Below are 13068 nucleotides of genomic sequence, written 5' to 3' on the forward strand. Positions count from 1 at the left end.
CCTCCAGGACTGCCAGCCTGGCTCAGCCTGAATCCAGAGTGAAAAGAAGAAGAGCAAAGGCACTTAGAATAATATTCTTTAAAATAATGAATTATTTTAAATTAGGCAGTGGAGAGTGGTGGCATGTGTGGGTGTGCCAGGGGTGAGTGCTGCCCTGGCACAGGGCTCAGGTCCTGGCTCACTGCTGGGCCTCAGCATCACTGCTGGAGCTGCTTTGCTGCCATTGAAGAGAGAAGGCAGTGGCCTTTAGGAGTCGTGTCAGTATGTGCCACCTCCAGGATGTGGATTTGGAAGGGGCAGTGTGTCCCTTGTGAAGAGCAGAGAGATGGCACGAGTGCTGCTGGAGTTGGATTCACTGACTTTGTCTCTTGGCTGTAGCAAAGCACCTCAGTGCCACCCCCAGAATACCTGCCCTTCAAAACAGGATGCTCTTCCCATACAACACATGGAAACCTTCCTGATGTTTTCCCTTCCTGTGCAATTCCCTGACACCTACCCATCCTCGTGCCCCTGTGGCTCATGTCTTTATTTGCTCAACCATAATGTCTGTGTGGTATTTGGGTAGGTGGCAGAGGCAGGGCAGGAAGCTGTGCCCCAGCAGGGCCAGCTGCTGTTGGTGCACCTCAGCTCTTGCATCTTTTGGCATCAAGGCTGCTCCTGCCCTGCGTTTCTCTCGTCACAGCTGTGGGCAAGTGCAGGCGGCTGCTGGGCCACCCTGGCAGCCCTGTGCTGTGGAGATAGTGAGGGGCTGATCAGTTTTTAATTCTTCTACCAGGGCCTTGTTTAGCTGATGCTTTTCTAGCACCGTGTGAAACGGCTGACAAACAGACAGACAGACATGAGTGCTGTCACTGCCTGGCTAAGCTACTATTTCCTGGTTCTCAGGCATAGTAGCCATCCAGCCACTCCTGCATTAGCCTCCTGTGGACCAAATTTGTTTCAGGAAGTTGCTAGGAAACTCAGAATTGCTTGAATGCTTTTTTTTCGCCCCTATTTTTTTATTTTTTCAATGTTGTGGCATTGGCTGAATGAAGACCAGCCCAGGAATGCTTCGCTTGGAGCACCACACTCTTCCTGGGGACCAGTGATTTGGGGGATGTTTCATGCTTTCAAGTTTTAGATCTGTGTAGGCTGAAGATGTTGGATCTATGGGGATCTTTCCTCTCTTCAAACCTTGCTTGTTTATTTTCACACATCTCACACCAGGACCACAAGGTCTGCTCAGCTTCCGTAGGTGGGTTATAACAGGGCATAGCAACCAGAAAGCCCCTTGCTGTGCCTCTGGGTCTGTGCTGTTTGGGTGCAAGGTCTGAAGTATCACATGGAGCTTCTCTGCCTAACGTCCTGCTGTGTGGGCTTGTTATCTCTCCCCCACTTCTGCTGAGCCTTTGCTGAGCTTTTCAGGCAAGAAAAAGTATATGTGCTGTTCCTTGGTCACACTTTTTTTGGCAGGTCTACATAGAAAACAAGTCCTCAGCCGTAGCTTGAGATCTCTTGTGATGTTGCTTTCCTTGCCTCTGGCTTGTAAAACCAAAGGAAGGCATTTCTGCTTTTTTAATTTATTTTTTTTTTAACTAACAGTTCTTGGCGTGTTGCACAAGCCACTTCCCCTTCCCCTGGCAGAAGTGTTGCCTCAGCTGCCAGAGCAGCAGCGCTGGTCCAGCCCAGTGCAGTCGGAGCCCTGCCTGACCCAGTGCCCTTGGGGGCTGTGGGACCAGGGCTGTGCCAGCCTCGCTGCTGCACTCCTGCCCATTTGTCACCAGCCACTCTTCTGGATGGCACCGAGGCCTGAATTCAGCATTTCAAACAAAACCCCAAGTAGGTTTCATTTATGATGACAAACTGAAGTGGCCCTAGGGGGCTTGTTGGGCATGGAACTCCTAGAATGGTTTGGGTTGGAAGGGATCTTAAAGATCATCTTGTTCCAACCTCCCTGCCATGGGCAGGGACACCTTCCAGTAGAACAGGTTGCTTCATGCCCCATCCAACCTGGCCTTGAACACTTCCAGGAATGGGGCAGCCATAGCTTCTCTGAGCAACCTGTGCCAGGGCCTCACCACCCTCACAGTATGGAATTTCTTCCCAATATCTAATCTAAACCTGCTCTCTGTCAGTTTGAAGCCATTCCCTCTTGTCCTGTCACTCCAGTTCCTGATGCAGAGTCCCTCTCCAGCTTCCTTATACCCCCTTCAGATACTGGAAGGGGCTCTGAGGTCTCCACACAACCTTCTCTTCTCCAAGCTGAGCAGCCCCAACTTTCTCAGCCTGTTTCCACAGGGGAGGCGTCTTCATTCCGGCTCCCATTGATTATTTGACAACAACGTGAGCACTGACTCAAGCCCGTCTATTGTGTGTTTGTTTATTGATGCAGAGAGCTCAGGCAAAGTTCATCAGAAGGCCATTGATCATTATGTAATCCCTGAGAAATACATAAGTGAGCAGTTGCTTGCATACAAAGACGCAACAGGAATACAGTGCATTGGGGTGGGGCAGTCACAGCTATCAACCCCCAAATACAGCATCCACTGAAAGCACCAGGCTCTTTACTCCTCGTTCTCTCAGTCAGCGATATCTGAAGGATCAGCTCTCCTGGCACAGAGACAGGGCTTCAAGGATGGAAAGAATCGCTCACGCCAAAAATATGGTGGGATGATATGGCAGACCAGCTTATAAAGGATCATCCCTTGGCTTGGGAAGATAGTGGGTGCAAGCAAGCCTAGATGAAGCAATCAGGGTGCTCTCTCGGTGGTAGTTCTCCTTTTTCTGTTAGTGAGGGTTTGCACAGGGTTTTCCTCTGCCTCACCTAGAAACTGGCTGTACTGAACGATCCAGCCTTCCGGTAATGTGTTCTTTAAAGGCTTAAAATAGTTCCTGTGTTTGTCACAATCTGGATTTCACAATAGCTGCCAGGGTGAGTCACAGGCAAAGGCCAAACAGCCGCTTCTGTCACCTGAACAGCCACCTCTCACCCCTTAAATCCATAAACTGAGCTGTGGTTTCTTTATGCCTCTGCCTTCTAGGAGTCATCCTACTCATCCCCTATTCCCTGATATTCCCAGTGTGTTTGGCAGTAGCATGTCCAGTGCCTGTCTTGCTTCAGAGGACTCCAGCAAGATCCTTTGTGTTGTACCCTGCCTAGCTGCTGGCATGGCTTTCTGGAAGTGGTTTACTGGATAACTTTTATGTGACATGTTTTCTGTTGTGGAATGCACATTCCAGCCCTGTTCCTGCACAGACCTGTCACCATGGTCCAAGCACTGCGTTGATTTGCACAAAGGCTAGTGGTGGCTAGGAGGGCTTTTGGGGTTTTAAATGACTGTAATGGATCTCACTGTAGTTCAGCAGCACCTCCTGGGCACCATGCTGGCAGCTGTCTGCTCTAATTTTTTTTGGTGCTAATTACCACCCCAAGGACAAATTATCCATGGGATTAAAATACCCAGGAGTGGAGGAGCTAAAAGATGGAACTGGATGCCTGCTTTAGACTGACCAGCTGTAGTAGACTGGCGTCAAACAGTTTCCTGGAATCTCACCATCTGGGTGATTCTTTTGCTTCTGTCCACAAATTTCACTGGGAAAAATTGGAAATGCCATAAATTCCTCAAGGGCTGCATGTTTGATGGTGTTTTATCTGAGAACAGAAGCTCTCCCCACATTTTTACCTTCTCCACATGAACTTGTGCTGAGATGGTCACCCTGTAATTGGGCTGGTTTTTGCAGAAACAGTTTGCAGCCTGTTTTGCAAACCCCTGTCCCCCAGCCCAGCATCCACCCCCCCCGGATGCCTTAGCAAGCCCAGGAGGGGATGAGAGGTGGCTGCTGGGGCGGCTCCCCTGAGGTCTGCAGGTGAGAGTAGGTTGGTTCTGACCTCTCAGTGGGAGATGATGCCGTGGGGAGACTGGGACATGCTCTGCTCCTGGGTTTTTTCAGGTGCCTGTTGGGCCCCAGCATCCTGAAAGGACTGAGCTGGCTGGGACCCTGCCGGTGGGAAGCGTGCGATGGCAGATCTCCAAGGGAAGCCCCACCTCTTCTCACAATATTTACTTCCCCTCCTTGGCCCTCTCCCAACACCCTAAGTGCAGAGCAAACACAGTGGGGCACTTTTTGCTCCCATTTGGAAGCTCTGTGCTTTTCCCTGTGCTCGCTCTGCTCTGCATCTCCTCCCCCTTCCAAGCCCTGCTCTGTGGGTGTCTGATGGCTGCTTGGTGAGAAACAAACCAACCTGAGCTAAAGAAACCCTCTCATTTCTTCTGAAGCCAGCATGAGCTGCTGTCTTGCATTTGGGCAGCGAGTCCAAATGGAGATGGATTTGTCCCCTGTGGTAAGGACACAGCCGTGTTCCTGCCAACTCCTGCAAATGCAGCAAGTCTTCAAAACCCAGCAGAGACTCAGGGGTCCCTCATTTTCCTCCCTCTGTATGGTTTTCCCTGTATTTGCTCCTCCCCTCCCTGCCTTGTTCCTTGGTACACTGATACTCTCACCTAAGCTATGTAAAGCTGTTCAGTGGGGCTTGTGGTGTTTATACCAGGAATTAATCCTCCTGTAAGCTCCACGGAGGTTTTCCAAACACAGAGATGTAAACTACAGAGCGGTAAGAAAGGTCACAACCGGAGCTTGGCCAGCTCCTCCAGTGATTACATCCACAGCGGGACTTGCTCCCCTGGGGGAGAGGTAGCCTGGAGTGGGTGTGATGGAAAAAAATTGGGTGATGAACTGGAATCATGCCATGGGGGCTCTCCTGTGACAGTGGGAGCAGAGCAGGTGAGCTGTAGGGATTTCTGCCCCTTAATCTGCTGATTCAATGCGCTTCTGGGAATGCCGGGGTGCTCCTGAGTCAACAGCTGCTGTCTCACCCCCTCTCTCAGCGTGTGACACATCTCGTGGCGCAGCTCTGTGTGCAGACTGTCTCGCAAACACCCTCTTGTTTTGTTGCAAACTTCTAATTGTCGCAACAATTTACACGAATCGCATTTGCAAAATGCAAACTTGCCCTGGCAGTTTTGGGAGAAGTCAAGTTTTTGATGGTTTTCCAGTTATTTGGTGAATAAACCGATTAAAATAGAGGCAGAAGGTGGGAGAGCATGTGTTGTATTTTTCTTACTGTGCTCTGAAGAGCTCACTAATATGCCACACAGGGAATACTTGGCCAGTCCTGGGAATTTAAATGCACCCTTCTTGACACTTTACCTGTGAAGATCCTGAAGTTTCCCTCATTTGTTACAGAGAACTGGCCTGATGAGGAAGGAGAGTGCAGGGATGTTCGGGTGGTGCACAGCTGTACTGTGAATTTCACACAATCATAGAATGATTTATGTTTGAAAAGACCTCCAAGATCATTGAGTCAAACATTTGACTGATCAGCAGCTTATCAACTAGACCAGAGCACTCAATGCCATGTCTAGCTGTTTCTTGAACACCTCAAGGGATGGTGACTCCACCACCTCCTTGGGCAGCCCCTTCAATGCCTGACAACCCTTTTTGTGAAGAAACTCTTCCTGATGTCCAGCCTGAACCTCCCCTGGCACAGGTTGAGGCCATTTCCTCTCATCCTGCCACTAATTGCCTGGGAAAAGAGTCAGACCCCCACCTGGCTCCACCCTCCTGTCAGTGTTGTAAAGAGCAAGATCATCTTGGTTGCATTTACTTGGGACTTCTAGTAATTTATACTTTCACCTGTGATATTATCAGAGCGCTTCTATACTTCAAGGTTTTCTTGCTTCTTTCCCCCCCCCTATTCTACAAACAGCAGGACACATTGCCTTTTCTAAAAGTCTCTGTCTCTCCGTGATGGGAGGTGGTGTGGGCATTGGAGACTGGCAGGAGGAAGGAGGATACTTTGGCCCTGATGCAGTATCCAGCCACCCTGTGACACTGAGGGCAGGTTTAGGAAGCAGAAATGCATCTGCAAGTTTCCCTCCTTGTGTTATGGCTGGTGCCAGTCAAGCTGAGTGTGAATTGGAACAGCAGGAATTGTGCAAGTATTGTGTGTTCCTGGCTCTCCTTGCCTTTGTTGGACTGACATTGTTTTTGTCTTTCAGGCTAAAAACAAGGAAACTGGTGCTTTAGCAGCTGCCAAAGTCATTGAAACAAAGAGTGAAGATGAACTGGAGGATTACATGGTGGAGATTGAAATCCTGGCAACCTGTGATCACCGGCACATTGTCAAGCTGCTGGGAGCATTTTATTGGGATGGCAAGCTCTGGGTAAGAGGCTCTTGCTGTGTGTGACGTGTACAGCTGCACAGTTCTCACTCTGCTGGGAGGAAATGGCTAATCTATGGTGAAGCACAACCTCTGGAGCAGCTTGAAGCATCAGTGTGAGTTGGAAATTACTCACAAGCTGTGCTCTACTCACTGTGTGATCAGGGCCTGGATTTTCCCCGTGTTCTTTGATGAGTAAACTGTCTTCTAACTAAAGCTGCTTGTAAGTAGCCAAGGGAGGGTCAAGAAATCTTCACAGTGAAACTGGAGTTGTGGTTTTTTCCACCATTTGGAGTTTGTAAAGGTAGAAAGTGCATCACTGATCTGTTTCCTGGTAGGAAACAGGGCATCTGTTCCCCTCTCAGTCCCTCTTATAAAACATTAGCTGGAAAGGTAACTCTTCTAACTGATTTTTTGGATTTGAGCTTTACTTCTGGCTCAGCATCTGTAATGCAGAGGCAGCTGAAAACAAGAGCTCTGTTTCCCCTGGCTGTAGAGGCACAGGGACATAAAGTGCAATCGAGTGGATTAGTGCAAAGGCTGGAACAGCAGGTTCCTGCAGATCTTTCCCCTAGCCCGGCAGGTATATATATTATTTTTTATTTTCCCTGCCTGCTGTTTTCTGTGACTCCCTGGCAGCAGAGGAAGGTGAGCGTGAAAGGCACCTTCCTGTGTGCTGCCATAGGAAAGGTGCAGCCCAGGAGAGGGTGAGGGCATGAACCATTGTATGCTCAAATAACTGTGTGCATGAAGGTGTGCCTGTGTCAGGATAGTGGAAATCAGGTGAAAATGAGGATTTCCAAACCTATCTCCTGTGCCAGTTTGTGTGCTTCTACTTATAACTGCAGGCAAGTCAGGAGAGTGTAAAAGGGTACGTTCAGCAGCTCTGTTACTTTTTCCTTCCTCTTTTTAATATTCCATGTAACTTTGTGGCCTCCCTGAGTCATTTTAGTAGAGATAAAAAAAGTTCTCAGCTTTTGGGACTTGCACTTGTGTGAACTGAGCTGTCGGAGCCGTCGGTCCCTGGTTGTGGTGCCAAGGGCTGAGCTGGGATAATGCAATCCATGTCTAGTTCATTCCTCGGTTAAGCAATGCAGGAGAGGGACTTTTGTTGGGCAACGTGTGTTTAGTCAGCAAGCTCCCTTTGCAATGTCAGCATGTGTTGGTGACCCTTCTTATTTAAAAATCCGTGGATATAGCCCCCAAATTCTCTTTGACACCCCACTTGGAGGGCTGCAGTGCCAGCGTGGAGCATTTCTGTTCTGTGTCTTCTTGACTCAAGGGAGCTGGGCACAAGTTGTCCAGTTGGTATTTGGACAGCTGCTAATGGTGATGCTGAGCCCTGGCTATGTTAAAGAACAAAGTCAATATGTACCCTTCTAAGGAAGTGAAAGGCAAACATCCCTCCTAGGAGGGGACTCAGGATTTGGATGGATTGCAACTGCAGCCGAACTAATCTCAGCAAAATGAAAAAGGCAAACACATGCTGAGCTTGGGTAAGACATGAGGCTGGTTTATAGTCGACCCTGTTCGGCTGGTTTCACCTCCCTGCTCTGTGCCTGGTCTGCTTGAATCTTACACATTGGCCTTGTTCGTTCTCTAAAATGTGAACCCCCTCCCCTTTCCCCTTCCACCTCCTCCCTGCAATAGGAAGCTTTGCCTTCCTTCCTGTAGGGAAAATGGATTGCAGAGCTCCTCGGCTCTGCCTTTGTCCAAGAAGTGCTTTGTAATGTCATATGCTTGCCGACCTACTAAAATTAAACAGCCTCTTTGAAAGTCCTGGAACAAGAGCCTCCTGTATGAGGCTCTCCCGCGAGGGCACGTTACAACCCCGGCCATTGTTCTGGGAGGAGGATCATTCTCTTTATTTAATTATTTGAGTAGCATTTGCATTTCATTGCTCAGGCTGTTTTTATTAATGCTCTAGTGTTTTACTGGCTTGGAGGGAAGTAAATAAGCCAGGCTGTTATACTTCTGGAAGGCTTTTAGTCACTACCAGGTTTTCCCTGAAGTCAAAGGCTTCCGCTTCTTGGTCACCAGTGCTGCGAGGGAAAATTTGCATCCAAATATAAATACCAGCTTTCATTGTTCTGTCCATATCCCACCCCCATTTCTGTCTGTGCAGTTGTTTAAACCAGCATTTTCCTGGACCATTTGCATGATGGGTGCATGGACTCTGCTGTGCTCCTGGCTCCAAGTGGCTTTGGGTAGAACCTCTGGGGATGCCTGTCTAGTCAGCAATTCACTGTGGTTTCCTTGTCCTTGCAGCCCAGTGTGGAAAGAGAATGTTCAAAGTGAGAAAGGGACAGGAATGGGAGCACACAGACAGGCTGGCAAGGGGTGCAGATGTGCCCAACCTTCCTGAATGGCAGTGGCTCTTTGGCTCTTGAATAATTTACAGCTTGGTCTGTGCCACAAACAGTCTCAGCTGCTGATGCTGAGAGGGGTTCTTGTTAAATCGGTCTGTCTGTTCTCTGATTCTTGAAGTAACAAGGAAATATGTTAGGAAACCTGGACTTCATGGTGGTTGCTTCTGCAGAAGCTTCTTTGTCCCCCTGAGAAGCTTTAGGTCCCCGTGGCTTCTCTTGCCAGGGTCTGGCTTTGCCCTTCAGTAGCCAGGAGGTGACATAAAATATTTATGAAGCAAAGGACCTTTCTGTGCAAAGGGAAGTGGCTTATCCTACAGCAGCTGCTTTGAAATCCATAGCACTGGAATGAAAACAAACCCAGCAAATTCCTCTGGCTTTTATACCAGGTAAAACACCTTCACGTGATTGTCATCAAGCTGAAGGAGGAGAACCCCAGTTCTTGTGTGGCGCAGAGCAAAGCCCACTGTGAGCCACAGGCAAGGGCTTGGAGGACCCCAGTTAGTCCCCAGGAATATAACTGGTGGAATGGCAGCATCCAGCATGAACTTCCTTGGCATATAAACACACTGCAGAGAGGCTGTGCCCTCACCAGGAGCTGTTATCTTGTTCCATTCCCCCTCTATCTTCTTTTCTTTGCTTGTGGCAGAGGCTAAGAAGTCTTGTGCTGGCTGAAAACAGCCCAGGGAGGCTGCAAAACTGCTGTGGTGGGAGCTTTCATGATTTTATTTTTATTACAAGCCCTGTGGCATTTGATGTTCTTTTGCATAAATACCAGCTGCTGGAAATGGGGGCACCAAATGGAAGCTGAGAATTTCATACTACTAAAAAAAAAATTAAAAAAAAAAAAAAATCTAGTTTGAGTCCTTGTGGCTGGGACACATTTTGAAGTCTCTTTTCCTGAAGTGTGATGTAGGACTTGGAAACACAAAAGCAAATCCCCCTCACCCAATATAACACAGCTTTAAAAATGGACTTGTTAAAGCTATTTGTGACTGAGGAATGGGACTGACACCTGGGTTTGTTTGCTTGGAATCAACGGTGCTGAATTTGCACTGATAATTATAAGTACATGGGAAAGAAAAACAACAGCTCGTGTCCCTCTTGAGGGCTGCGTGTTTGGGTATTTTTTCCTCTTCCAAAACAACAAAAAAAGATTGAGGCCTCAAAGGAAGGGAGGAACTTTTGATCTCCTGCTTCTGAATACCTCTGCTGTTTCCAAGTGTCTCCTCCCGCAGACAGAGGAGTGATAAGGTGACCAGTGAGGAGAGTCTTGTTTGGTGTGATGAACGTTCATTCTGGAAATCTCTTCTCCCAGGGGATGGTGACTGATAGCACAGGATGGCAGCTGATCCACAGAGCAGGGCAGGAAACCCAGGATCCTTCCTACAGGAACCTGTCAAGATGCTCCAGCATTGAGTCTGCAGGATTCTCTGGAAATGAGTTGAAATGCCATTTGGCCCCAGGGATTTAACCACAGGACTCTGACAGTGGTGGTGCAGCCTTTCTAGCAAAGCACCAGGGAATTCTTTCCCCCTCCCTCCTTTTCTATAACCCACGGTTGCTATAGCAAACGGATTTTTGAATAAACAGAAGTTTCCTGGAGATCAAAGCAAAAATCGCTGTACTGTGCAGGTAACCCTGCCTTGCCAGAGCATTTTGGAAATAGTAAATTTAATCAGCTTAGAGTTTCCTTTCCCTGGCCCACTGTGTGGGTATGTAACTCATACAGCTGGCAGATAGACACCAGCTTTGTACTAGCCTTTGTACTTGCCTTAAAAGTCTTTTGCATTTTCTGTGGGCAGGCCCTGACCTGTTTAGCCAGGGACTTTTTGGATTGGTCCCCCTTTGATATGGATGTTGACTGGAGATTTGGGCATTCCTGAAAATCCTGTAGCATAAATAAATGTTCATTATCCCATGCACTAGACTGCTGGGCTATGTAAAGCATCTGCAGCTTTTAATTCTCTTAAGTTGGAAATACCTTTTCTTTAAAACAAACAGAAAAGTGAGCTGATAACAGTGTCAGATTCTCTACAGTTTTCCTTAGCAAAGGGGGGTTATTACAACTTGCAGGGATGTCTTGCAGGGTCAGCAGCCTAAGCCTGGCTGGATGCCTGCAGGATCCTGTTTGCATGAATGCTGGACCAGACCAGGGCTCTCCAGGCTGCTCAGTCCTCTGTCCCCAAGGAATCTAATGGTGATTCGTGTCCCTTTAAAACTTCACTTGGCAGGAGAGCTGCAGTCTGAACTGGCCCTTCCTACTTGGCCTTGTTCTCCTGAAGCTTTGTACAAAACCTCCCCCCAAAGTGCTTGAACAGTTGTTTGCAGCTCGCGAGAGTCGAACGGCACATTGTGCTGGAGCGTAGCAGAGACACAGAAAAACAACGTGATCCCAAACTTTGTTAAACAGCTTGACAGTGTCCTAGAGGAACAACCCTTTCCTTTCTCTTCCTCCTTCCTCCAGCTGCAGAAATGTAAATCCCTTCCAGATATAGCTGTGCCCTGAGACACCCCTTGCAGGGCTGCTGGCTGGGCTGTGCTCCGGTTCCCGTGAGCTGCTGCAGGATAAGCCCCACTGGGCAAACCAGTGTGGGGGTGGTGTTTGCTGGACTGGTTTCTAAATTCCTGCCAGTCCAGAATTTGGGCAGAATGGCAAAACATCCCCAGTAACTTCTGCAGGGTGGGTAGGCGAGGAGCAGATGTGGGCAGACATCTGTATGCATTGGGATAGGACATTGCTTGGCCCTGGAGGCTTGGAGTGCAGCAAGGATATCACAGTGTCCTCTCCTTGTCCTTAGGATCAGCTGGAAGCACATCATCGTGGCCAGAGCTGGAAACTGGAAAAAGCGATGTAGCCCAGTAGTTTTTTTGACACTTCCCTGGCTTGCCAGGGTCAAGCAATTTGCTGTTCAGAGTAGCAGAGTATCATAATTGGTGAAATGGGTGATTACTTCTGCTCTGACAGACTGTCTTTGCCAGCTGGGATGCTGCGGAGGGCATGTCTGAGTGGCATCCTCCTTACCTCCTCTCCCTGCCACCTGCTGTCTGTCTGTGGAGCAGTAAGGCTTCCTTCTGCCTCACTGTTCCACAGACTGTTGCCTTTCCCAAAGACATGGAGGTCTAAGTCTTCTTCTGCTGGAGAGCTGGGCAGCAAGTTCTGTGAGACTGACATATATACTCCATCCTGTGAACGTGAGCTTTAGCATTCACACTCCTGGCTAGTCACTGTAAATCCTGTTCTGGGTAAAACTGGGGGTTTCCCTTAAAGCAGGGTTGGAAACTGAGTGATTTTTAACCACCACCAAGAATGACTTATGCAGCAGGCAAATTACCATAACCCAGCTGAGTTCAAGAGTGCTTCTACAGGTAGCAACATGACAACCCATACTAGAATAGAAGCCTTTGTCTGCCACCCTTTATACAGGATAACATTGCATGAAAAGGTTATTGAAGCAATAATATTGCCTGTGATTACACAGTCTTGTCATCTGAACACCATGGAATGCTTTATAAAAGAGACCTGGTGTCATTATCCCAGCTACAAGAGTGGAGACACAGACAAGAATTTGCCTAAAGTTTACCCAGGAGCCTTGGGAATTAGTCTTATGTGCTGAATCACAGTCCAGGGCTATAACCATGAGGCCATAGTTCTATGTAAAGAAAGCAGCAGACAAGAAGCCTGTAGGCAAATCAGTTTTCAAAGCACTTGAAAACTTTGTTTAGAACTGAATTGCAATAAGCCACATTCCCACTTGGCTGGCTCTCCAGGGGAAATGCTAAGGAACAATGTTTGCATATAAGCGAATATTTATGAACTACCTGTGTATGGGAGACAGTGCCTTGAAACCTAGTTTCAGCCTAAGCCCTGAAACAAGGGATAGCTTGCAGGTTTAGAGTTCTTTATTTCAGATATAGCCTGAAAGTTGTCATTTGGGAGGGAGGGAGGGAGGGATGTCTTTTTGCAGACCTTATGGCTTGGGGTGCTTTCTATTGACTTCAAAGCCCTCACTGAAACAGTTAAATAGCAGTACTCATCTTGTGTGACGGATCCAGGCACCTTATGTGTGAATTTGGGGATGGTTAGGACAAATAGTTGTTTCTAGGGAGATGCCAGGCAGGAGTGGAAAACTTGTAAAGTCTTTTGCCACCCCTGCCATGAGTTGTCCTCCTGGCCAGGCGAGGCTCTGGGGCTGTGTTGGAACTGCTGACTGTTAAAAAAAGACGTCAGGAAGCTTGTCCTGGGTCAAACTCCAGCTCTCACAGCGAGCTTTGCCCTTCTGAAATGCATCATCTATTTTAAGTTGCTGACACAAACTTAGGGCACTTGAGGTTGGTGAATCTTTCCACTGAAGAAGTAACTTGTTCCTTTTAGCTATTTGTATTTGAAATCATTTTCTGAGTTCTGCTTCCCACCAGGTAACAAACGCTCTTCATGAACTGAGTGGCCTCTAAATGCTGATTAAGTTGGTGAGAGAAGGGCATCCCAGTGACAGCCCTCC

General features: G+C 48.1%; 1 protein-coding gene across 1 annotated transcript in view; it reads left to right on the forward strand.

Annotated features, from left to right (window-relative positions):
* STK10 (serine/threonine kinase 10) overlaps positions 1-13068 on the forward strand; it is a 46227-nt gene that overhangs the window by 5283 nt on the left and 27876 nt on the right. The window contains exon 2 of the mRNA XM_064671754.1: positions 6039-6203. Coding sequence (XP_064527824.1) covers positions 6039-6203 — 165 coding nt within the window. The remainder of the gene's footprint in view (positions 1-6038; positions 6204-13068) is intronic.

Source organism: Pseudopipra pipra, chromosome 15 (genome assembly GCF_036250125.1).
Source record: "Pseudopipra pipra isolate bDixPip1 chromosome 15, bDixPip1.hap1, whole genome shotgun sequence".
In the NCBI taxonomy this organism is placed as follows: domain Eukaryota; kingdom Metazoa; phylum Chordata; class Aves; order Passeriformes; family Pipridae; genus Pseudopipra; species Pseudopipra pipra.